Source organism: Salmo salar, chromosome ssa17, assembly GCF_905237065.1.
Source record: "Salmo salar chromosome ssa17, Ssal_v3.1, whole genome shotgun sequence".
NCBI classification, from domain to species: domain Eukaryota; kingdom Metazoa; phylum Chordata; class Actinopteri; order Salmoniformes; family Salmonidae; genus Salmo; species Salmo salar.
The window spans coordinates 24,349,815-24,377,553 of record NC_059458.1 but is presented as its reverse complement, the minus strand read 5'-3'; the positions used below and the strand labels follow the sequence as shown (position 1 = coordinate 24,377,553).

Here is a 27,739-nt window from a genome sequence, read left to right as displayed (position 1 = left end):
TGACTAAACTGCTTGGAGTAACCCTGGATTGTAAACTGTCACGGTCAAACATATTGATACAACAGTAGCTAAGATGGGGAGAAGTCTGTCCATAATAAAGCGATGCTCTGCCTTCTTAACAACACTATCAACAAGGCAGGTCCTACAGGCCCTGGTTTTGTCGCACCTAGACTACTGTTCAGTAGTGTGGTCAGGTGCCACAAAGAGGGACTTTGGAAAATTGCAGTTGGCTCAGAACAGGGCAGCACGGCTGGCCCTTAAAAGTACACGGAAAGCTAACATTAATGACATGCATGTCAATCTTTCATGGCTCAAAGTGGAAGAGAGATTGACTTCAACATTACTTGTTTTTGTAAGAGGTGTTGACAAGCTGAATGTACCGAGCTGTCTGTTTAACATACTAGCACACAGACACCCATGCATACTCCACAAGACGCGCCACCAGAGGTCTCTTCACAGTCCCCAAGTCCAGAACAGGCTATGGGAGGCGCACAGTACTACATAGAGCCATGAATACATGGAACTCTATTCCACATCAGGTAAATGATGCAAAGCAGTAGAATCAGATTTAAAAAGCAGGTACAAATACACCTTATGGAACAACGGGGACTGTAAAAAGACACACACAAAGGTACAGACACATGCATATGCACACATTGTGATATTGTTGTATGGTGGTATTGAACATTTTGTGTTGTGGATATGTGGTGGTGTAGAGATGTTATATGATGTACTGTTTTATCTTTAGCTCATTCATTACAAACATAGTTCACTGTTTTATCTTTTGTTTTATATGTAATGTTGGATCACAGGAAGAGTAGCTGTTGCCTTGGCAGCAGCAAATGGGGATCCCTAATAAATACAAATACACTGTCAGCGATTTATTTAGAATTCAAGGCACACTTTACCAGCATGGCTACCACAGCATTCTGTAGCGATATGCCATCCGATCTGGTTTGTGGGACTATCATTTGTTTTTCAACAAGACTATGACCCAAAACACACCTCCAGGCTGTGTAAGGGCTATTTGACCAAGAAGGAGAGTGATGGAGTGCTGCATCAGATGACCTGGCCTCCACAATCACCCGACCTCAACCCAATTGAGATGGTTTTGGATGAGTTGGACCGGCGAGAGATGGAAAAGCAGCCAACAAGTGCTCAGCATATGTGGGAACTCCTTCAAGATTGTAAAAGTATTCCTCATGAAGCTGGTTGTGAGAACACCAAGAGTGGGCAAAGCTGTCACCAAGGCAAAGGGTGGCTACTTTGAAGAATCTAAAATATTGTAATGAACACAAGGGGAGACAGAGTGCTAGTTTCATTCGCCAGGTGCAGAAGGTGTTTATTGCAAAAGACCACAGGAGGAGGCAGGTTGCTGTGTCCAGGGGCAGGCAGGTCATACACAGGGTGTCCAAAAGGGCAACAGTACAGGCAGGGAAAAGGCTAGTAACGTAGTCTGGGAGATCAGGCAATAGGTAGATAACAGGAAATCCAATAGGCTAAAGTACAGGCAGGGAATAGGCAAAAACTATCATACACAGCGCGCTCTGAAAGACATGTGTCACAAAACAAACAATACCTCACAGTGATGGGGTGCAAAGAACTGAACTAAATAGTGTGTGATAATGACATTCAGGTGTGTGAAAAGGTGATTAGAATTCAGGTGATTGGGATCTGGAGTGTGAGCTGGAAAGTGAGCTGCATTCAGGGGATCTACGTGTTTGAGGGTGTGAGTTGGAAGCTGACGTTACAAATATATAATAGATTTTGATTTGTTTAACACTTATGGTTACTACATGATTCTACATGATGTGCTATTTCATAGTTTTAATGTCTTCACTATTATTCTACAATGTAGAAAATAGAAAAAATAAAGAAAAACCCTTGAATGAGTAGATTTGTCCAAACTTTTGACTGGTACTGTATACAGTATACAAAATGAATGCATGCTATATGTAGGCTTATGCAAATGAATGCAACTTCATGTATCCAAGTGTCTATCTCAAACAAAATGAATGAAGATAAACAGACATTTTTGGTTGAGGACAGCCATCTGGTTGATGACTGCCATATTTTATAACTGAGGAAACAGTTATAAAATGTAACAGTCAATAGTAGGGGTTCATATGGTTGATTTGAAAATACGACAATCCGAGTAGCATGGCCTAGCTAGAATGAGGAGTCATGTGTAGCCAATACTACCCCCACGTTAAACATAATTTTATGGGCAAGGATCTTCTGATGGTACAGTCCGCCACAATTGTTGCAACCTCTATTACTAGCCTGTTCAACCTCTCTTTTGTATCGTCCGAGATCCCTAAAGATTGGAAAGCTGCCGCGGTCATCCCCCTCTTCAAAGGGGGAGACACTCTGGACCCAAACTATTACAGACCTATTTCTATCCTACACTGCCTTTCTAAAGTCTTCGAAAGCCAAGTTAACAAACAGATCACCGACCATTTTGAATCCCACTGTACCTTCTCCGCTATGCAATCTGGTTTCAGAGCAGGTCATGGGTGCACCTCAGCCACCCTCAAGGTCCTAAACGATATCATAATCTCCATCGATAAAAGACAATACTGTGCAGCCGTCTTCATCGACCTGGCCAAGGCTTTCAACTCTGTCAATCAATTCTTATTGGCAGACTCAACAGCCTTGGTTTCTCAAATGACTGCCTCGCCTGGTTCACCAACTACTTCTCAGATAGAGTTCAGTGTGTCAAATCGGAGGGCCTGTTGTCCGGACTTCTGGCAGTCTCTATGGGGGTGCCACAGGGTTCAATTCTCGGGTCGACTCTTCCCTCTGTATACATCAATGATGTCGCTCATGCTGCTGGTGATTCTCTTATCCACCTCTATGCAGACGACACCATTTTGTATATTTCTGGCCCTTCGTTGGACACTGTGTTAACAAACCTACAGATGAGCTTCAATGCCATACAACACTCCTTCCGTGGCCTCTAACTGCTCTTAAATGCAAATAAAACTAAACGCATGCTCTTCAACCGATCACTGCCGCACCCACCCGCCCGTCTAGCATCACTACTCTGGACGGTTCTGACTTAGAATATGTGGACAACTACAAATACCTAGATGTCTAGTTAGACTGTAAACTCTCCTTCCAGACTCACATTAAGCATCTCCAATCCAAAATTAAATCTAGAATCAGCTTCCTATTTCGCAACAAAGCATCCTTCACTCATGCTGCCGAACATATCCTTGTAAAACTGACTATCCTACCGATCCTTGACTTCGGCGATGTCATTTACAAAATAGCCTCCAACACTCTACTCAGCAAATTGATGTAGTCTATCACAGTGCCATCCATTTTGTCACCAAAGCCCCATATAATACCCACCACTGTGACCTGTATGCTCTCGTTGGCTGACCCTCGCTTCATATTCGTCGCCAAACCCACTGGCTCCAGGTCAGCTATAAGTCTTTGCTAGGTAAAGCCCCGCCTTCTCTCATCTCACTGGTCACCATAGCAGCACCCACCTGTAGCACGCGCTCCAGCAGGTATATTTCACTGGTCACCCCCAAAGCCAATTCCTCCTTTGGCCGCCTTTCCTTCCAGTTCTCTGCTGCCAAAGACTGGAACAAATTGCAAAAATCACTGAAGCTGGAGTCTTATATCTCCCTAAATAACTTTAAGCATCAGCTGTCAGAGCAGCTTACCGATCATTGCACCTGTACACATCTGTAAATAGCCCACCCAACTACCTCATCCCTTAATTGTTTTTAGTTTTTTTGCTCCTTTGCACCCCAGTGTCTCTACTTGCACATTCATCTTCTGCACATCTATCACTCCAGTGTTTAATTGCTAAATTGTAATTATTTCGCCACTGTGGCCTATTTATTGCCTTACCTCCTTAATCTTATTACATTTGCACACACTGTATATAGATTTTTCTATTGTGTTATTGACTGTACGTTTGTTTATCCCATGTGTAACTCTGCGTTGTTTGTGTCGCACTGCTTTGCTTTATCTTGGCCAGGGCCCAGTTGTAAGTGAGAACTTGTTCTCAACTGGCCTACCTGGTTAAATAAAGGTGAAACAAACTGTTCCATTAAATGATGCTTCCCATCAGATCATAACTATAAATATGTGCCTGCCAGATACTGCTGTTACACCTTGTTGTCCTCTCTCTATGTGCACATCACTGCAGCCGACCCACAATCCAGAAATACCTTATCTAGATATTTGGAAGATTTGGAAGACTGGTTTCAGAATACAATCATCCGAACAACCTTATAGTTCAGCTGATTCCCTCAAAAATATCTTACTGTCAAGTCATATACTTGCTATTATTTTAAGTAAGCATATAAAACAGCAATCCCGTCTCAATCAACTCACGACTAACTCAATCCACTATAACTCAGTCCACATCTGCATTGCTTGCTGTTTGGGGTTTTAGGTTGTGTTTCTGTATAGCACTTTGTGACATCTGCTGATGTAAAAAGGGCTTCATGAATACATTTGATTGATTGATAATATAGACTGCGTGTAATGGTTACGTTTAATGAGGAGACACAACGTTTTATTTCAAGTAACGTTGCCCTCTTTGGGTACAGCGAGTACCATCCCCCTCTCTCTGCACCATCCCCCTCTCTCTCTCTCTCTCTCCTACACCCAGGCTGCTGTTAGGCAGGTCGTAAATTCCTGGAGGAGATTCTTCCTCATGGCCAGACAGTATAAAGAGAGAGTGAGTTTTCATAGAGAGAACAAAGGAACAACAGAACTTGAGAACTGAACAATATTCATTTTCTGGAGAATGTATAAAAGGTCGGTGAAGTAGCCAGCTATGATCTGGTCCGTTCGGTACAATTTTGTGAAACTCATGAGAGACAATACAGCCACATTACCATAACCCTGTTTATACAAGAGTCTCAGTTGTGAGGCTTGCATCTAATTGTGGTATAAAATGAATGAGTAAAGATGAAACTATTTCTGAAATGATGTGATGCTATGTAATTATGTTAATGTGAGAGAATTGTATTTCTGTTTAAAGTTTCACTAAGTCATTGGCCCGCCCCCAGGAGCACAGACATGACCTGGCATCATGGGACAGCCCTTTTCTATGTTCCGAATAAAACCCCCACCTGGGTTTTCCCACTAGAGACCATGCTTCTCTCAATTATGAGAGGGCTAAGGTTTGAACCCATTGCTGAATTCTTAACCATACCACGTGGTTAAACTCTGAGACTATCTAACCGACAGAATAAGAACAAATCTATTCTATAACAACATTGCTGAATGTTACTCTGAACTATGCGTTCTAACCACGGCAGAGAGAGAGGGCGGACAAACTCTCCAACAGAAATGAACTTTCCAATAGAGATCAAGACGACAAACTGAGCGTAAATATATATATCGATTGCCATTATTCCCGAATGAGTGAGCTTTCATGTGCAAAGGATTAGCATTTCAATTGTTATAATTATCAACTTTGTAGTGTCTTTTATCTCAGTCGACCCCCACTTCCCTTTTGTCTACCAAGCCGCCATGCCGGTTTAGCCCACTAGGGAACATTCCCCTATAATTTCCTGTAACCATATCTACTTGTTTGTTTGTGCATTTCTGTGATTATTTTGTTAGTTAAAAAATAAATGATTTAAGACAATTGATGTATGGATGACTCAGTGAAGACTGGGTTCATGCAGATAACCAACAATTTACGACGTTTGGAATGAGACTAACGTGAGGTAAAGAATAATTCATCATTAATTAGAAAACTAATTGATCAGATATTAAAATATCTGAAAGTTATATTAGGAAAATTATAACTTTGTAATCTGAATATTTTCCTTGGTGCCCTGACTTCCTAGTTAATTACATCTACCTGATTAGTTAATCACGTAATAATAATTACAGAGAATTGATTTGATAAACTAAAAATACGTTTTCAATTTAATGATGCCAAAGACATGACACTACCTTACAGAACAGAATTGAAATTGGATTCTTGGGTGTGGGCTATGGATCCAATCATTTTCCTTCCCCATTTATCTCCCCTCATCTCCCCTCCCTCAAGTCCTCTCTATTGGGCAGACCAGAGGAATCTCAATTCAAGTAGGGACAGGCCTACTGCTCAAGAAGGTGATAAGGAATATAAAACGAGGCACAAGAAAGTGAAAAACAGTAAACAAAAGTCTATCTTCACTTAAATCCATTGCAGGTAAGGAAAACCACAGGGTCCACTCAGAATGTTTATCAATCAATCAATGAAATGCATTTATAAAGCCCTTTTTACATCAGCCGATGTCACAAAGTGCTATAGAGAAACTCAGCCTAAACCCCAAACAGCAAGCAATGCAGATGTAGAAGAACGGTGACTAGGGAAAACTTCCTAAAAAGGCAGGAACCTAGGATGAAACCTAAAGAGGAACCAGGCTCTGAGGGGTGGCAAGTCCTCTTCTGGCTGTGCCGGGTGGAGATTATAACAGTACATGGCCAAGATGTTCAAACGTTCATAGATGACCATCAGGGTTAAATAATAAGAAGAATCACTGTGGTTGTAGAGGGTGCAACAGGTCAGCACCTCAGGAGTAAATGTCAGTTGGCTTTTCATAGCCGAGCATTCAGAGTTTGAGACAGCAGGTGCTATAGAGAGAGAGAGAGAGAGAGAGAGAGTTAGAAAACAGCAGGTCCGGGACAAGGTAGCACGTCCAGTGAAAAGGTCAGGGTTCCATAGCCGCAGGCAGAACAGTTGAAACTGGAGCAGCAGCACGACCAGGTGGACTGGGGACAGCAAGGAGTCATCAGGCCAGGTAGTCCTGATGCATGTTCCTAGGGCTCGGGTCCTCCGGGAGGGGAGGGGAGGGAGAGGGAGAGATAGAGAATTATAGGGAGCATACTTAAATTCACACAGGACACCGGATAAGACAAGAGAATTACACCAGATATAACAGACTGACCCTAGCCCCCGACACATAAACTATTGCAGCATAGATACTGGAGGCTGAGAGAGGAGGGGTCGGGAGATACTGTGGCCCCGTCCGACGATACCCCCAGACTGTGCCAACCAGGCAGGATATAACCCCATCCACTTTGCCAAAGCACAGTCCCTACACCACTAGAGGGATATCCGCAAACCACCAACTTACTACACTGAGACAAGGCTGAGTATAGCCCACGAAGATCTCCTCCACGGCACGAACCCGAAGGGGGCGCCAACCCAGACAGGAAGATCAGGTCAGTGACTCAACCCACTCAAGTGACGCACCCCTCCTAGGGACGGCATGAAAGAGCACTAATAAGTCAGTGACTCAGTCCCTGTAATAGGGTCAGAGGCAGAGAATCCTAGTGGAGAGAGGGGAACCATCCAGGGATTACAATCTGTTGTAGGTGTTAACTGCTTTCAGTTCCCTTTATTCTCCTGGTTAGGGATTAGATAATATATACATAGTCCTTGGATTAGGGCCTATGTGTTATTTATTTGTATTCTCCCCAATTTTGATCTTGTCTCATCGCTGCAACTCCCCAACATGCTCGGGAGAGGCGAATGTATCCTCCGAAACATGACCCGCCTAACCGCGCTCCTTAACACCCGCCAGCTTAACCCGGAAGCCAGCTGCACCAATGTGTCGGAGGAAACACTGTTCAACTGGGGACCGGGGTCAGCCTGCAGGTACCCGGCCCACCACAAGGAGTCACTAGGGCACGATGAGCCAAGTACAGCCCCACCGGCCAAACCCTCCCCTCACCCACACGACGTTGGGCCAGTTGTGCGCCATCCTATTGGACTCCCGGCCGGTTGTGGCACAGCCCGGGAACGAACCCGGTTCTGTAGTAACGCCTCTAGCCCCGCTATGCAGTGCCTTAGACCGCTGCACCACGGGCCTGTGTTTTAGCACAGCAGGGGAAAGGGACCCATTACCCCGTATGGACCATTACCTCCTAGACTGGTAGGCTACACTTCAAGAAGCTTCTTACCACTTTTGCATGAGAGTATCCAAGTCAGAGACTGTAGGGAATTCCTCTCAAGCAGTAGCTGTCTGTCAAACATGCATATTTGAACTGTAATTTGTTTGTGAACAGCCTCTATTTTGGGATAGCCACCTATCAAACAGGTCAGTTTATTTTTGTTCTCAAAACAATTCTTTACTGCTATATTGTCCTTTGATAATGGATTCCTTGAGCCACTGAGACAGACAGGGCATTAGTTTTACGCAGAGTGGACCCCAAGAGCAGACTCAGACAAGGGGACTGGGATGAAGTAACCAAGGTATTTATTTAAACACGGGGGAAGATGGAGTGCAGGCCAGGGGAAGCTCGGGTGGGTTGCAGGAAACCAAGTGCGGAGGCTGAGGCTGGAGCGAGAGGGGTTGGGACAGGGTAAGCAGGTCCGGAGGGGAATCCAAGGGAGTAGTGTCACGATTCTCTAAAGCAGAACCCAGAAGCCGACCAGGACAAGGTGAGTAAAATGAAGGTGAGTATTTATTTACAGAGTCAAGGTGAAAGCAGAATAATCCAGGAGACGGAGCGGCAGCGGAGGGGGGGGGGTGAATGTTCCGGGAGAATGACTGTAGACAGAGTAAACGGAGGTGAGTAACTGGTAAAAAGTACAGAACAACAAAACTAACTCTAGTGACTTGAGGCTGATACGCTGACACAACATACTGTTCATTGCTAACGATCCAGCAGGGAATGGATGTCAGGTCAGAGCTTATGAAGAGAAGAGGTGATGATCAGGACCAGGTGTGCAGATGGCTGATGAGATGCAGGTGCGGGTAATCGATAGATCTCCCGCCTAGCTTCGTCACCTGGCAACCAGACAGGGTGCATTCAGGAACCTCAGAAAACAGACTCCAAAACAGAAAACAGTCAGCTCAGGCAGAAAACAGACTCAGGAAGCGGGATTCATTACAAGTAGCTTATAAAGTGAAGAGCCTGCTGCCACTCCCCCTCATCAACCCAGTCTTCACTATGAGTTGTAAGGTAGCCCACTAGGGCACATTCCCCTATGATTTCCTTGTAACCATATCTACTGTTTGTTATGCATTTCTGTGAATTACTTAGTTAGTAAATAAAGGATTTTAAGACAATTGATTTATGGATGAATCATAGTGAAGACTGGGTTCGTGCAGATAACCAACAATTTACGAAGTTTGGAATGAGACTGACGTGAGGTAAAGAATACGTCATTAATCAGAAGACTAATTGATCAGATATAACTTTGTAATCTGAATATTTTCCTTGGTGCCCCGACTTCCTAGTTAATTACAGTTACACGATTAATCAGTTTAATCGCGTAATAATAATTACAGAGAGTTATTTGATAAATGAGTCTTCAGTTTTAATGATGCCAAAGACACGACAATGGTGTGTGTGTGTGTGTGTGTGTGTGTGTGTGTGTGTGTGTGTGTGTGTGTGTGTGTGTGTGTGTGTGTGTGTGTGTGTGTGTGTGTGTGTGTGTGTGTGTATTTGACAAATAGGAAGATGATAGGGTGACAACTTGGCCTGGCCAAAAACATACATCATAATGTACTCAGGGCAGTGCCCTCTCAGATAGTGAAACTCATAGAATGCTTTGTAGAGTAAAGGGGAAAAGAGGCAGTGCAGAACACTCTAGCCAAAGTTCTCTTGGTAACTGACTATGTTTCTGAACAACTAGGGAGTTGTATTTTAAACAAGATACACAGTATCACCAAGATCATGGCATGTATTTTATCAATTGAAGATATATTGTTGTCGCAAATGTGTTTGTTGACCATTGATATCTGAAATATTCTTGTTTACTTTTTTGTGTGCGCTCATTGCTTGAGAACAAAATATTTCCACATTCTAAGAAGCTTTACACTTGACGGACCTGAGGAGCATAATGTTGTAAGGTACCCAGCCATCTTACCTCACATCCTTCCCTGTACAAAGAGTTTGCAACACTGACCAAAGACCCCAGTGTCTTCTGCAATATGACAGTAATTGACGTGCATGCAATTTGAGCATATCACGTAAGTGACACTTAGTGGACAGGACCTTGACATGGTGTAATGTAGGTCACAGGGATGTTAATGACAGACATGTAGACCCTCTCATCCCACAGCAGCTCTACCCAAGATTACCATTATTCTCTGACACCTTAACAATAGATATCACTTACTGACAAACTCAATGTCTTGTTTATTTGTGATCGTTTGTGTGTTTGTGTGTGTGTGAATGCCCACATTTATTGCCACTTTGTGGCTGAGGGGAATTTTCTCTGTACAGGTGGTAGTTCGCAGCCCCAGGTACTTGTTTAGGAAGTAGTTGAAATGTTCTCTGGTGAATATTTTGTTTGGTTATATCATGTATTAAGGTAAGACCCAAGTGCAGACTGTGTGAAGTAACAATGTTTAATGTAACAACAGGGGCAGGCAAACGACAGGTCAAGGCAGGCAGGGGTCGATAATCCATAGTAGGAGCAAAGGTACAGGACGGCAGGCAGGCTCAGGGTCAGGCAGAGTTCAGTAATCCAGAGAGGGGCAAAGGTACAGGTTGGCAGGGGCAGGCAGAGTGGTCAGGCAGGCGTGCTCGGAGTCAGGACAGGCAAGGGTCAAAACCAGGAGGGCGAGAAAAGAGAAACTGGAAAAAGCAGGAGCTGAGACACAAAATGCTGGTTGGTTTGAACAAACAAGACGAACTGGCACAGAGAGACAGAAAACACAGGTATAAAGGGGGTGGAGACAAGCACAAGGACAGCTGAAACAGATCAGGGCGTGACATGTTAGGCCAAGCCGAGAAGCAATGGATCATAGCCGCGGTTGTACTGGACTAACGTGTGTGTAACTATTAGTCCCATTGGTGCTCATCTTAAAGTGGTACTCCAGTCTCATTTTCATCTCATTTAACACCTGATTTACTTAACAAAAGGCACACCTAAATAGATGGTCCAGGCATGTCACATGTCATGAGGATGGCATAACACATTCTCATCAGACCAACTCCTTGAAGTTTGCAGCCTATAAAACACTATTTTGCTTAAAGCATATTTTTGTACCCTTTAGTGTGTGTATTTGACTGTGTTTATACTTGGGATATTGCTTTAAAAACAGTAAAAGTTCAAAAATCACTGGAGGATGTCTTTAAGTGAAGATGTCTCAAAGACAAGAGCATCAGAAGTTAAAGGCTAGTCTTTCTCTGTCTGTCTCTATCTTACCGTAATATATTTAGTAATGTGCTCTCAGATCCACCAACAGCTGACAGAAAAAGTAACTGGCTAAAAAGTTCCAAACTGCTGTAAAACTTATCTTTTTGATAATTCAATGAAAAAGTGGAGTGTATGACTTTCATTTCTGATCATTGAGGAGGCAGAATTTGAGGCTGACAAATGACTCACGTGCAGTGACACAAAACAGGATGTCTTGACACTTCCATCCCAGCTGGGATGTCTTCAAAACAGTGGCAATTCCCTCTTCATTATCATAGAGCTGGATGCAAAGATGACAGGTGAGAACCTATATAGTTTGTAGAATACTCATGAAATTTGGATGGAGGGATGGATTTGGGTGGGTGGGTGGGTGGATGGATGGGTTTGGGTGGGTGGATGGATGGATGGGTTTGGGTGGATAGATGGATGGATGTGTGGGTGGATGGATGGGTTTGGGTGGATGGGTTTGGGTGGATGGATGGGTTTGGGTGGATAGATGGATGGGTTTGGGTGGATGGATAGAGGATGGGTTTGGGTGGATGGATGGATGGGTGGGTGGGTGGTGTATGGGTGGGTGGGTGTATGGGTTTGGGTGGATGGATAGATAGATAGATGGATGGATGGTTTGGGTGTATGGATGGATGAATGAATGGGTGGATGGGTTTGGGTGGATATATGGATGGATGGCTGGATGAATGGGTTTGAATGGATGGATGGATGGGTTTGAGTGGATGGATGGATGGATGGATGGATAGGTGGATGTGCTTGCATGGATGGATGGGTTTGGGTGGATGGATGGATGGATGGGTGGATAGGTTTGGTAGATGGCTGGATGGGTTTGGATGGGTGGATGGATGGGTTTGGGTGGGTGGATAGATGGGTTTGTGTGGGTGGATGGATGGATGAATGAATGGATGAAGGGATGGTTTGGGTGGATGGATAGATGGATGGTTTGGGTGTATGGATGGATGAATGAATGGGTGGATGGGTTTGAGTGGATTGATGGGTTTGGGTGGGTATATGGATGGATGGATGGCTGGATGAATGGGTTTGAATGGATGGATGGATGGGTTTGAGTGGATGGATGGATGGATGGATGGGTGGATGTGCTTGCATGGATGGACGGGTTTGGGTGGATGGATGGATGGATGGATGGGTGGATAGGTTTGGTAGATGGCTGGATGGGTTTGGATGGGTGGATGGATGGGTTTGGGTGGGTGGATGGATGGGTTTGTGTGGGTGGATGGATGGATGAATGAATGGATGAAGGTATGGGTTTGGGTGGATGGATGGGTTTGGATGATGGATGGGTTTGGGTGGATGGATGGATGAGTTTGGGTGGATGAAGGGATGGTTTGGGTGGATTGATGGGTTTGGGTGGATGATGGATGGGTTTGGATAGATGAAGGGATAGGTTTGGATGGGTTTGAGTGGGTGGATGGATAGGTTTGGGTGGATGGATGGATGGGTTTGAGTGGGTGGGTAGATGGGTTTTGGTGGATGGATTGATGGATGGATGGATGAGTGGGTGGATGGGTTTGGGTGGGTGGATGGGTTTGAGTGGATGGGTGGGTGGATGGGTTTGGTAGATGATAGATGGGTTGGGATGGATGGAGTGGTTTGAGTGGATGGATGGATGGGTGGATGGATGGGTTTGAGTGGATGGATGGGTGGATGGTTTTTGGTGGGTGGATGGATGGGTTTGGGTGGATGAATGGATGAAGGGATGGGTTTGGATGGATGGATGGGTTTGGTTGGATGGATGGATGAGTTTAGGTGGATGGATTGATGGGTTTGGGTGGATGGATGAGTTTGGGTGGATGGGTTTGGGTGGATGGATGGATGGGTATAGGTGGATGTATGGATGGGTGCGTGGATGGGTTTGGGTGGATTGGTGGGTTTGGGTGGATGGATGGATGGGTTTGGGTTGATGAATTTGAGTGGATGGATGGATGGGCTTGGGTGGATGGAGGGGTGGATGGGTTTGGGTGGATGAATGGGTGAAGGGATGGGTTTGGATGGATGGGTTTGGGTGGATGGATGAGCTTGGGTGGATGGATTGATGTGTTTGGGTGGATAGATGAGTTTGGGTAGATGGGTTTGGGTGGATGGATGGATGGATGGATGGGTTTGGGTGGATGTATGGATGGGTTCGTGGATTGGTTTGGGTTGATTGATGGGTTTGGGTGGATGGATGGATGGATGGGTTTGGGTTGATGGATGGGTGGATGGGTTTGGGTGGATGAATTTGGGTGGATGGATGGATGGGCTTGGGTGGATAGAGGGGTGGATGGGTTTGGGTGGATTGATGGGTTTGTGTGGATGGATGGGTGGATAGGTTTGGTAGATGGCTGGATGGGTTTGGATGGGTGGATGGATGGATGGGTTTGGGTGGGTGGATGGATGGATGGGTTTGGGTGGGTGGATGGATGAATGGATGAAGGGATGGGTTTGGGTGGATGGATGGATGGATGGGTTTGGGTGGATGGATGGATGGGTTTGGGTGGATGATGGATGAGTTTGGATGGATGAAGGGATAGGTTTGGATGGATGGATGGGTTTGAGTGGGTGGATGGATAGGTTTGGGTGGATGGATGGGTTTGAGTGGGTGGGTGGGTGGGTGGATGGATGGATGGGTTCTGGTGGATGGATAGATGGATGGGTGGGTGGGTCAATGGATGGGTTTGGTAGATGATGGATGGGTTGGGATGGATGGGTTTGAGTCGATGGATCGGTGGATGGATTTGGGTGGGTGGATGGATGGATGGGTTTGGATGGGTAGATGGATGAGTATGGGTGGATGGATGGATGGGTTTGGGTGGATGGATGGATGAGCTTGGGCAGATGGATGGATAGGTTTGGGTGGGTGGATGGATGGCTTAGTTTGGGTGGATGGGTTTGGGTGGATGGATGAGTTTGGGTGGGTGAATGGGTTTGGGTGGATAGATGGATGAGTTTGGGTGGATTGATGGATGAGTTTGGGCGGATGGATGAGTTCGGGTGGATTGATGGGTGTGGGTGGATGGATGAATGAGTTCGGGTGGATGAATCAAATCAAATGTATTTGTCACATACACATGGTTAGCAGATGTTAATGCGAGTGTAGCGAAATGCTTGTGCTTCTAGTTCCGACCATGCAGTAATATTTAACAAGTAATTCAACTTAACAATTTCACAACAACTACCTTATACAACCAAGTGTAAAGGAATGAATACAAATATGTACATAAAAATATATGAATGAGTGATGCCCGAACGGCATAGGCAAGATGCAGTAGATGGTATAGAGTACAGTATATACATATGAGATGAGTAATGTAGGGTATGAAAACATTATATAAAGTGGCATTGTTTAAAGTGGCTAGTGATACATTTAATTACATCAAGATGGCAAGATGCAGTAGATGGTATAGCGTACAGTATATACATATGAGATGAGTAATGTAGGGTATGTAAGCATTATATAAAGTGGCTAGTGATAAATTGATTACATCATTTTTTCCATTATTAAAGTGGCAAGAGTTGAGTCAGTATGTTTGCAGCAGCCACTCAATGTTAGTGATGGCTGTTTAACAGTCTGATGGCCTTGAGATAGAAGCTGTTTTTCAGTCTCTCGGTCCCTGCTTTGATGCACCTGTACTGACCTCGCCTTCTGGATGATAGCGGGGTGAAGAGGCAGTGGCTCGGGTGGTTGTTGTCCTTGATGATCTTTTTGGCCTTCCTGTGACATTGGGTGGTGTAGGTGTCCTGGAGGGCAGGTAGTTTACACCCGGTGATGCGTTGTGCAGACCTCACTACCCTCTGGAGAGCCTGACGGTTGAGGGCGGAGCAGCCGTATAAGGCGGTGATACAGCCCGACAGGATGCTCTCGATTGTGCATCTGTAAAAGTTTGTGAGTGTTTTTGGTGACAAGCCGAATTTCTTCAGCCTCCTGAGGTTGAAGAGGCGCTGCTGCGACTTCTTCACCACGCTGTCTGTGTGGGTGGACCATTTCAGTTTGTCCGTGATGTGTACGCCGAGGAACTTTCCACCCTCTCCACTACTGTCCCATCAATGTAGATGGGGGCTGCTCCCTCTGCTGTTTCCTGAAGTCCACGATCATCTCCTTTGTTTTGTTTTGAGTGTGAGGTTATTTTCCTGACACCACACTCCGAGGGCCCTCACCTCCTCCCTGTAGGCCGTCTTGTCGTTGTTGGTAATCAAGCCTACCACTGTAGTGTCGTCTGCAAACTTGATGATTGAGTTGGAGGCGTGCATGGCCACGCAGTCGTGGGTGAACAGGGATTACAGGAGAGGGCTGAGAACGCACCCTTGTGGGGACCCAGTGTTGAGGATCAACGGGGTGGAGATGTTGTTACCTACCCTCACCACCTGGGGGCGGCCCGTCAGAAAGTCCAGGACCCAGTTGCACAGGGCAGGGTCGAGACCCAGGGTCTCAAGCTTAATGACGAGTTTGGAGGGTACTATGGTGTTAAATGCTGAGCTGTAATCGACGAACAGCATTCTTACATAGGTATTCCTCTTGTCCAGATGGGTTAGGGCAGTGTGCAGTGTGATGGCGATTGCGTCGTCTGTGGTAAGCAAATTGGAGTGGGTCTAGGGTGTCAGGTAGGGTGGAGGTGATATGGTCCTTGACTCGTCTCAAAGCACTTCATGATGACGGAAGTGAGTGCTACAGGGCGGTAGTCATTTAGCTCAGTTACCTTAGCTTTCTTGGGAACAGGAACAATGGTGGCCCTCTTGAAGCATGTGGGAACAGAAGACTGGGATAAGGATTGATTGAATATGTCTGTAAACACACCAGCCAGCTGGTCTGCGCATGCTCTGAGGACGCGGCTGGGGATGCCGTCTGGGCCTGCAGCCTTGCGAGGGTTAACACGTTTAAATGTTTTACTCACATTGGCTACAGTGAAGGAGAGCCCGCAGGTTTTGGTAGCGGGCCGTGTCAGTGGCACTGTATTGTCCTCAAAGCGAGCAAAGAAGTTGTTTTGTCTGTCTGGGAGCAAAGACATCCTGGTCCGTGACGGGGCTGGTTTTTCTTTTGTAGTCCGTGATTGACTGTAGACCCTGCCACATACCTCTCGTGTCTGAGCCGTTGAATTGCGACTCCACTTTGTCTCTATACTGACACTTAGCTTGTTTGATTGCCTTGCGGAGGGAATAGCTACACTGTTTGTATTCGGTCATGTTTCCGGTCACCTTGCCCTGATTAAAAGCAGTGGTTCGTGCTTTCAGTTTTGCCCGAATGCTGCCATCAATCCACGGTTTCTGGTTGGGGAATGTTTTAATAGACGCTGTGGGTACAACATCACCGATGCACTTGCTAATAAACTCGCTCACCGAATCAGCGTATTCGTCAATGTTGTTGTTCGACGTTATGCGGAACATATCCCAGTCCATGTGATTGAAGCAGTCTTGAAGCGTGGAATCCGATTGGTCGGACCAGCGTTGAACAGACCTGAGTGAGGGTGCTTCCTGTTTTAGTTTCTGTCTATAGGCTGGGAGCAACAAAATGGAGTCGTGGTCAGCTTTTCCGAAGGGAGGGCGGGGGAGGGCCTTATAAGCGTCGTGAAAGTTAGAATAACAGTGATCTAGGGTTTTGCCAGCCCTGGTAGCACAATTGATATGCTGATAGAATTTGGGGAGCCTTGTTTTCAGATTAGCCTTGTTAAAATCCCCAGCTACAATAAATGCAGCCTCAGGATATGTGGTTTCCAGTTTACATAGAGTCGAATGAAGTTCTTTCAGGGCCGTCGATGTGTCTGCTTGGGGGGGAATATACACGACTGTGATTATGATCGAAGAGAATTCTCTTGGTAGATAATGCGGTCGGCATTTGATTGTGAGGAATTCTAAGTCAGGTGAACAAAAGGACTTGAGTTCCTGTATGTTGTTATGATCACACCACGTCTCGTTAATCATAAGGCATACACCCCCGCCCTTCTTCTTACCAGAGAGATGCTTGTTTCTGTTGGCGTGATGCGTGAAGAAACCAGGTGGCTGTACCGACTCAGATAGCGTGTCTCGAGTGAGCCATGTTTCCGTGAAACAAAGAACGTTACAGTCTCTGATGTCTCTCTGGAATGCTACCCTTGCTCGGATTTCGTCTACCTTGTTGTCAAGCGACTGGACATTGGCGAGTAGTATGCTCGGGAGCGGTGCACAATGTGCCCGTCTACGGAGCCTGACCAGAAGACCGCTCCGTCTGCCCCTTCTACAGCACCGTTGTTTTGGGTCGCCGGCTGGGATCCCATCCATTGTCCTGGGTGGTAGGCCAAACAGAGGATCCGCTTTGGGAAAGTCGTATTCCTGGTCTTAATGTTGGTGAGTTGACGTTGCTCTTCTATCCAATAGTTCCTCCCAACTGTATGTAATAAAACCTAAGATTTTCTGGGGTAACATTGTAAGAAATAACACATAAAAAAACAAAATACTGCATAGTTTCCTAGGAACGCGAAGCGAGGCAGCCATCTCTGTTGGCGCCTGATGATGAAGGAATGGTTTGGATGGATGGGTTTGGGTGGATGGATGGATGAGTTTGGGTGGATGGATGGGTTTGGGTGGATGGATGGGTGAGTTTGGGTGGATTGATGGATGAGTTTTGGCGGATGGATGAGTTTGGGTTGATGGTTGGATGGGTGTGGGTGGATGGATGGATGGATGACTTTGGGTGGATGAAGGGATGAAGGGATGGGTTTGGATGGATGGGTTTGAGTGGATTGATGGATGAGTTTGGGTAGATGGATGGGTTTGGATGGATGAAGGATGGGTTTGGGTGGAATGGATGGGTTTGGGTGGATGGATGGATGGATGGATGGATGGGTTTGGATGGATGGATGGGCTTGAGTGGGTGGATGGATGGGTTTGGGTGGATGGATGGAAGGTTTGAGTGGGTGGATGGATGGGTTTGGGTGGATGGATGGATGGATGGGTATGAGTGGGTGGATGGATGGATGGATGGGTTTGGGTGAATGGGTGGATGGATGGGTTTGGGTGGGTGGGTGGAAGGATGGGTGGGTTTGAGTGGGTGGATAGATGGGTTTGGGTGGGTGGTTGGATGGATGGGTTTGGGTGGATGGATGGGTGGGTTTGGGTGGGTGGATGGATGGGTTTGGGTGGGTGGATGGGTGGGTGGGTTTGGGTGGGTGGATGGATAGATAGATAGATGGATGGGTATGGGTTTGAGGGTGGGCGGATGGATGGATGGATGGATGGGTGGGTGGGTGGGTGGGTGGATGGATGGGTTTGGGTGGGTGGGTGGATGGATGGATGGGTTTCTTGGATGGATGGATGGGTTTGGGTGGGTGGATGGATGGGTTTGGGTGGGTTGATGGATGGATGTGTGGGTTTGGGTGGGTGGGTGGATGGATGGATGGATGGGTTTGGGTAGGTTGATGGATGGATGGATGGGTTTGGGTGGGTGGGTGGATGGATGGGTTTGGGTGGAATGGATGGGTTTGGGTGGATGGATGGGTTTGGATGGATGGATGGGCTTGAGTGGGTGGATGGATGGGTTTGGGTGGATGGATGGAAGGTTTGAGTGGGTGGATGGATGGGTTTGGGTGGATGGATGGATGGATGGGTATGAGTGGGTGGATGGATGGATGGGTTTGGGTGAATGGGTGGATGGATGGGTTTGGGTGGGTGGGTGGAAGGATGGGTGGGTTTGAGTGGGTGGATAGATGGGTTTGGGTGGGTGGTTGGATGGATGGGTTTGGGTGGATGGATGGGTGGGTTTGGGTGGGTGGATGGATGGGTTTGGGTGGGTGGATGGGTGGGTTTGGGTGGGTGGATGGATAGATAGATAGATAGATGGATGGGTATGGGTTTGAGGGTGGGCGGATGGATGGATGGATGGGTGGGTGGGTGGGTGGGTGGATGGATGGGTTTGGTGGGTGGGTGGGTGGATGGATGGATGGGTTTGGGTGGGTGGGTGGGTGGATGGATGGATGGGTTTGGGTGGGTGGATGGATGGATGGGTTTGGGTGGGTTGATGGATGGATGGGTGGGTTTGGGTGGGTGGGTGGATGGATGGATGGATGGATGGGTTTGGGTGGGTTGGTGGATGGATGGATGGGTTTGGGTGGGTGGGTGGATGGATGGATGGGTTTGGGTGGGTGTGTGGGTGGGTGGTGATGGATGGATGGGTGGGTTTGGGTGGGTGAGGATGGATGGATGGGTTTGGGTGGGTGGTGATGGATGGATGGATGGGTATGGGTGGGTGGTGGTGGATGGGTTTGGGTGGATGGATGGATGGATGGGTTTGGGTGGGTGGGTGGAAGGATGGGTGGGTTTGAGTGGGTGGATAGATGGGTTTGGGTGGGTGGTTGGATGGATGGGTTTGGGTGGATGGATGGGTGGGTTTGGGTGGGTGGATGGATGGGTTTGGGTGGGTGGATGGGTGGGTTTGGGTGGGTGGATGGATAGATAGATGGATGGGTATGGGTTTGAGGGTGGGCGGATGGATGGATGGATGGGTGGGTGGGTGGGTGGGTGGATGGATGGGTTTGGGTGGGTGGGTGGATGGATGGATGGGTTTGGGTGGGTGGGTGGGTGGATGGATGGATGGGTTTGGGTGGGTGGATGGATGGATGGGTTTGGGTGGGTTGATGGATGGATGGGTGGGTTTGGGTGGGTGGGTGGATGGATGGATGGATGGGTTTGGGTGGGTTGATGGATGGATGGATGGGTTTGGGTGGGTGGGTGGATGGATGGATGGGTTTGGGTGGGTGGGTGGGTGGATGGATGGATGGGTTTGGGTGGGTGGGTGGATGGATGGGTTTGGGTGGGTTGATGGATGGATGGGTGGGTTTGGGTGGGTGGATGGATGGATATGTTTGGGTGGGTTGATGGATGGATGGGTGGGTTGTGGATGGATGGGTTTGGGTGGGTTGATGGATGGATGGATGGGTTTGGGTGGGTGGGTGGATGGATGGATGGGTTTGGGTGGATGGAGGATGGGATGGATAGATCTATAGAAAGAAATGTACAGAATATCTGTTGACTCTATACAAAAGTTTAGATAGAATAACAGTATAAGAGTAAGTGATCATATCATAAAAAGATCCACACTGACTACTGTTTTCCCCATCTCCAACAGAGCTAGAACAACCATACGTCCTGGACTATGATTACAATTCAACCAACGACTCCTATTACTCCAACATCACCTCCTTTGACCTGAACTATAACACATTGTCCTGTGCAGCTCAGCCCCTGTGTCCCAGTGCCGTCATATTCCTGTGTGTCCTTCACATCGCCATCTTCCTGTTGGCTGTTCCTGGTAACCTACTTGTGGGTCTCGTGATTGGCTTCAGTCAACAGTCCCTGACCCCATCCGACGTCTTCCTGTTTCACCTGACTGTAGCCGACGGGCTGCTGGCTCTGACCCTGCCCTTCTGGGCTGCTAACACGCTCCACGGCTGGATCTTTGGTGACTTCCTGTGTAAGTGCCTCAGCCTGGTTATGGAGGCTAGCTTCTACACCAGCATCCTGTTCCTGGTGTGTATCAGTGTCGACCGCTACCTGGTGATCGTTCGCCCCGCCAAGTCCCGTAAGGGCCGCCGAAGGGCCTGCAGATGGTACGCCTGCACCTTCATCTGGGCTCTGGGGGGCGCCCTCTCTCTCCCTGCCCTCTTCAACGAAGCCTTCACGCCCCCCAGCGGTGGTCCGACGAGGTGTGTTGAGCGCTTCGACCTCGGCAGCGCCACCCACTGGAGGCTCGCTACTCGCGGCCTACGCCACATCCTAGGGTTCCTGCTCCCACTAGTAATTATGGTGGCGTGCTATAGCATCACCGTGTCCCGGTTGCTGCAGACGAGCGGCTTCCAGAAGCACAGGGCCATGCGGGTCATCATTGCCGTGGTGTTCGCCTTCCTCCTGTGCTGGACGCCGTTCCACATGACGGTGATGGCCGACACCCTGATGAGGGCCAGGCTGGTGCGCTTCGACTGTGCTGAGAGGAACAGGGTGGACCTGGCCCTCCAGGTCACCCACAGCCTGGCCCTGGTCCACAGCTTTGTTAACCCAGTGCTGTATGCCTTCGTGGGGGAGAAGTTCAGGGGGAACCTGGGTGCCCTGGTCAGGAAGTCACGGGGACCAGAGAGGGGGTCGTCGTCTCGATTTAGCAGGTCCACATCCCAGACCTCAGAAGGGAATGGACTGTTATGATTGATCTGGCCGGTTGTTCCCACATTACTTTGAATCAGGGTTGGGGTCATTTCCATTTCAATTCCACTCAATTCAGGAAGTACTCTAAAATTCCAATTCCAATTCTCTTCAATGCTTTTCAATGAGGACATTTTTAAAATCTAAATTGGAGTTTGGTTCACTTTCTGAACTGACTGGAATTGAAATGGTATTACCTCCAACCCTGCTTTGAATAAAGTATAAGATTGTCCCTTTGTAACATATTGTAGCCTAACATTCCTTGCCTGACATTGAATATGTGCTGGCACCATCCAGCTGCAGACACAGATCCTGTATGTATGTGTTCTTTAATGTCCCTCCATATACTAATGCCCCTGGCGTCTGTACATGTATATAATGCCCTCTGTTGTCTGTTGTATTAGGTAATAAATACCCTGTGCTGTTGTTGTTTGTCCAAAGCTGCTTGATAAGACACAAGACACATTTCCTCAAAGGGAATAATGACACAATAAACTCAACTCCAAATCTTTCAACACTCCAGAGTCAAAAAAACAACAGAAGTTACCTTCCAGTCAGGGGCCAGCAGATGTATTTTAGGTCTCAGGCAAGCTATCTCACCATACATGGTTCAAAAGGCTATATTTGGCTCCCTTCTAGTGTTTGGTATTAAGAAGGCCCTACCGCCGGTTTATTACCCATATGTTCTGTCTGTTATTACCAAATGACTTTTACCCCCATTCACCAGCAGAGGGCAGTCATTACATGGGTCTGAATGGGGATGCCAGCTCTGACTACACCATAGGCCTCCTGATTAGCTAGCTGGTGAAGACAGCCATAATGAGGTCACTACTATTTGAAAGCTGCCCAGAGTATGTCACAGTTATGATATTGGACCTGTCTTCTGTTTGGATGATGTGGATAGGGAGTGGTGAGAGAGAAGGAAGGAAGGAAGGAAGGAAGGAAGGAAGGAAGGAAGGAAGGAAGGAAGGAAGGAAGGAAGGAAGGAAGGAAGGAAGGAAGGAAGGAAGGAAGGAAGGAAGGAAGGAAGGAAGGAAGGAAGGAAGGAAGGAAGGAAGGAAGGAAGGAGATTCCTTTTCGGTGCATCATTGTCAGTGTGTTGTGTGAGCGTTGAAGGAATAATCCAATCAAAGCGATATTTTTTTTGATCATTACTCAGTCCCAAAATGTTTTGCATCTCATCAACCAAACTTTCAAGATACATATCTTGAGTCCAAACATATTTTTATGTACATATTCGTATTCATTCCTTTACACTTAGGTGTACAAGGTAGTTGTTGTGGAATTGGTAGATTACTTGTTAGATATTACTGCATGGTCGGAACTAGAAGCACAAGCATTTCACTACACTTGCATTAACACCTGCTAACCATGTGTATGTGACAAATACATTTGATTTGATTTGATATTTTGAAAACTTGACTGCTGACAGGAAAACATGTTGGGACTGTATCAACAGTGGACTAATGACAAAAAAAGACAGCCAAGGAACTCTGTCTCCCCTGTCCTCACTCATTGTATCTCTCTCTACCTCACCCTTACACAATCTCTCCCTCCTGTATCTCTCTCTACCTCACCCTTACACAATCTCTCTCTCCTGTATCTCTCTCTACCTCACCCTTACACAATCTCTCTCTCCTGTATCTCTCTCTACCTCACCCTTACACAATCTCTCTCTCATGTATCTCTCTCTACCTCACCCTTACACAATCTCTCTCTCCTGTATCTCTCTCTACCTCACCCTTACACAATCTCTCTCTCCTGTATCTCTCTCTACCTCACCCTTACACAATCTCTCTCTACCTCACCCTTACACAATCTCTCTCTCCTGTATCTCTCGCTACCTCACCCTTACACAATCTCTCTCTCCTGTATCTCTCTCTACCTCACCCTTACACAATCTCTCTCTCCTGTATCTCTCTCTACCTCACCCTTACACAATCTCTCTCTCCTGTATCTCTCTCTACCTCACCCTTACACAATCTCTCTCTCCTTTATCACTCTCTACCTCACCCTTACACACTCTCTCCTGTATCTCTTTATCACTAAATCCTCCCTACTTTTATCTCCTTCTCTTTCTCCTCATCCCTCTTCACATTTTCTCCTCTCTCTTCCGGTCTCTCCTTCTCTTTCTCCTCATCCCTCTTCATATTTTCTCCTCTCTCTTCCTGTCTCTCCTTCTTTCTCCTCATCCCTCTTCACATGACCTCCTCTCTCTTCCTGTCTCTCCTTCTTTCTCCTCATCCCTCTTCACATGACCTCCTCTCTCTTCCTGTCTCTCCTTCTTTCTCCTCATCCCTCTTCACATGACCTCCTCTCTCTTCCTGTCTCTCCTTCTCTTTCTCCACATCCCTCTTCACATTTTCTCCTCTCTCTTCCTGTCTCTCCTTCTCTTTCTCCTCATCCCTCTTCACATGACCTCCTCTCTCTTCCTGTCTCTCCTTCTTTTTCTCCTCATGCCGCTTCACATGACCTCCTCTCTCTTCCTGTCTCTCCTTCTCTTTCTCCTCATCCCTCTTCACATGACCTCCTCTCTCTTCCTGTCTCTCCTTATCTATCTCCTCATCGCTCTTCACATGACCTCTCTCTTCCTGTCTCTCCTTCTCTATCTCCTCATCCCTCTTCCTGTCTCTCCTTCACTTTCTTTATTGGCTACACCTTTCCCTTCTTCCTCAGTGCACCCTATTCCTGTCCTTCTTCACCCATCTCTTCTATTCTCTCTCTCTTTCATGCTCTTTCTTTTCTCACTCTTCTCCCCTTGGGATGATCACAAAGCCCCGAGCCACCACAGGATATCCCCATGTCAATCTCCGCTGTCCTCAAATGTCCACTTGTAACACTAGCTTGACCCTCACCTATGACCTTCCCACACACCCAGGTCATGGCTCAGGTTAGCCGTAGCTAACCCCAAGGTGCAGATATGATCCTAAAGACAGTTTAGTTTGACCTTAGGGTCATAGTGCACTAGGGCTGAAGGTACTTGTACCTCTATAAGTGTTTGGCAGAATGGTTTTCAGTGTTTACACAAACTCAGAAAGGTAACCTTAGCACAGTTAAATAACTGTTTTGGGTATGGAGTTGAGGGTCTGTCCTCGGGGAAGAATGCCTTGTCTTTCAGTTCTTGATCTGGAACTAACTTCTAAAGTTGTTAAAAACTAAAATGTTACAGTTTCTTTCAGAGTGTCAGGAATAACTTCAGGACTGCAGATGAAATTGGAAACAAACAAAACAAATGTCTGTGACAAATCAAATGGAGAGGTGGCCTTCATTGGAGGCTGCTGAGGGGAGAACGGATCATAATAATGACCGGAACAGAGCAAATGGAATGGCATCAAACACCTGGAAACCATGTGTTTGATGTATTTGATACCATTCCACCTATTCCGCTCCAGTCATTACCACGAGCCCGTCCTCCCCAATTAAGGTGCCACCAACCTCCTGTGGTGGGCTTTCAATAACAACAAAGGCATATCCTCTAGCTTTACTCCAGAACAGCGGTGTGTGTATATTGAATAAAAGGGGATTTGTAGAGAAAGCACAGCCTTATTCTCCACCTTGCACATCTGTCAAAACATCTCAGAGTGAGAAACACGCGAGAGAGTACGAGAGACAGAGAGAGACAGAGGGGGGAGGGAGGGAGAGAGGGGGGGGGTGAGACAAAACAAAAGTTCTCTTGTCGTCCTTTAAAACTAATCTGTATCTCTCTCATCCGCTGTACAAGACTTCTAGTCCAACACTACAGGTTTGGAGCAGGTGGCCACAGTTTCCGCTGTGTATTCCGGAGTATTCCACCTCTACCTCACACACAGTCCTGTAGCGGCCGTTGTGTAATACATCCAAGACAAATTCCTGGGCCTGACCCCTGACCAATATAATTATCAGATAGGGGCCCCCTGGGGGAGGGATGATTCCCACTGAGAGAGAGGTTCCTAACCCCAACACAACGACGCAGCACTCATCACCTAAATGCTCCCCAAGGGCTTTAGAGATGCTCTGCCATTTCCTGGTTGCTAAAATTCTAATAGTTCACCTAATATATTTTCCATAACCAAAAATATTTTTCAAGTTATTGTACAAAACTGAAATTAAAAGACGCAAATAACAAAACTTAAGAATGGGAAGCATTGAAAGTAGCGCACATAGAACAGACCTACCGCTTCTTAAACTTACTTTCAATGATAATGACAGATCTATAACTAACATTTCTATGTGAATTATGGTTGGGTTGCCTCAAAACGTACATATCGTTGCTTTAATGGTGCATTAGGAAGATGTTAAACTAACATCCTGGAAGGATAGTCTATTTCTGTGGCCATTTCACTTGCTTATGGCTGCAAAAGATGGACAATACAATTGAGCAGTGCCAAAATTTACTTTGACACATTTTCAAGAGAAACTGTGGAACTAATTGGAAATTCAGAATTAGGCCATGAAAAGATTTGTCCATGACGCAAGCCGTACTAATTTTACACACACTCACAAACACACCTAAAAAAAACACAGAAATATGAACCCGCCATGTTCTTTCCCAAGGTGCCAAGGTCTTTGGGTGGCCTCAAGCATGTCATCAGCCCTGGACAGTCTGCTGACAGACCAAACACACTCTGGCCTCTAGGGCAGGATCACCAACTAAATACAGCTGCGGGACAATTTGTTCTTGAGTGGATGGTCAGGGGGCCAGAACATAATTACAAATAATTTGTGGACTGCAAATTGACCCAAACAGATATCATATTTGACTAAAACAGAGTCATTTAAAACCTTGCTTAAATTTGTATATGATCACATCTATTATGAGCGGGAATACTTAGGAACAGATTTTAACAATGTAAATCACTTCAGCAGATTTGATGGTGTTTTTACAGTCTTTTATGTCCCAAACTTTTTTTTGTGCTCTACGGAGTGTCAGATGTGTGTGTGTGCGTGCATGTATGTGTGGCACCCTGCTGATGCACCGGACATGCTCCCAGCACAACAGGGTGTCAGATAAACATGAGAGGTGTGTGGCTGAACATGAGTAGATGTCTCTCTGTGTCTCTCTCTCTCTCTCTCTGTGTGTGTGTGTGTGTGTGTGTGTGTGTGTGTGCGTGCGTGCGTGCGTGCGTGTGTGTGTGTGTGTGTGTGGATAAACATGAGAAGGTGTGTGTGTGAGACACCCATTTCACACATGGTACACTCTGCCAGCTGCTCCATATTCCTCTTCAAATAGCACAGATGCTTGTTCTTAGCTACTGTAGTCAACATACAGTTTCATTATCGGTGATTATCACATTAAACGTTAGAGCAAATAAACATGATAGAAAAGTTAGTTCTTCTCTGTACGAGTGGTGTTCTGGCATTGAACCAGTCCCCCAGAGAGACTGAAAGACCTACAGATATACTACTCCATAACCACTGCATAGCTACCTCATTATGAACCTGATCTTACTCCGGGGATTGGACAGATGTGTTTTATAGGCCTCATTCCAAACACTGTTATTCCAGTTTCTGTTTTTCTGTCATGACCTCACAGTAAAGCACTCTCTCTAAGTCGTCATAACTGGGTGCGGGGACAGAATTCCCCCACCCCCCTGTGTGAGAGAAAGAGAGAGAGAGAAAGCGAGAGAGAGAAAGAGAGAAAGAGAGAGAAAGAAGAGAGAGAGAGCGAGAGAGAGAGAGCATATGTGTGACTGTATGTGATGTAATGTTTTGATTCTGTTACTGGTCAGGCTTGACCAATGAGCTGTAAACATGAAAAGTGTGTTTTTAAGCAGGAGCAGCGAGGGTCCTTCAGCCTATGTATAGGAGAAGGCTCGGTTCCCAACAGAACACTCTATCCGTAACTTCTCCCCCCAGAGAGGTATTATCCAACCCAGCAACGTGATGAGGTCACTCTGATGCAACTGCAACCCCCTCCTCCAACCTGCAAAACAACCATGGGTGGAATTCAATCAAACATGCACTGGGGATGAATCCCAAAGAAACAAACAAGTAGGGCATGTGTTATTACTGTGCAATTATAATTTGACCATGTTGTTTATTAGTACATACCAGGTCATTTCTGACTCCTAGAAAGGGTAGCTGATATGCCATGATAGGAAAGCCAGAGTAGAGAACCACAGTTCAAATAATATGGGAATATAAATAAACTAAATTAGAGGAAGTCTTTATTTAAGCACTTCCTTACCAACCTTGAATCAATCAGCACGAGGAAGCCAGCAGAGTAGGTCAAACACACACATGATGTAGGCATATGCTCACATACAGTACACACACATACACACCACATAAAGGAAAACACACACAGGCACGCATGCAAACGCACACACAACCATGTACACACACACATAAACACACACACCACATGTAAAGGAAAACATACACACACTCAGTGTCCCATTTTTCATTCCTGAAAAATCTGAGAGTTTCTGTTTTACTGTCATGAGCTCACAGTAAAGCACTCTC

General features: G+C 46.5%; 1 protein-coding gene across 1 annotated transcript; it reads left to right on the top strand.

Annotated features, from left to right (window-relative positions):
- The first annotated feature begins 11,182 nt into the window (after positions 1-11,182).
- On the top strand, positions 11,183-21,721 carry LOC106575635 (C-X-C chemokine receptor type 1). Its single transcript, XM_014152244.2, has 2 exons — positions 11,183-11,427; positions 20,229-21,721. The coding sequence occupies exons 1-2, from the start codon at positions 11,421-11,423 to the stop codon at positions 21,296-21,298; spliced, it is 1,077 nt and encodes a 358-aa protein (XP_014007719.1). The 5' UTR covers positions 11,183-11,420; the 3' UTR covers positions 21,299-21,721.
- The last annotated feature ends 6,018 nt before the right edge of the window (positions 21,722-27,739 follow it).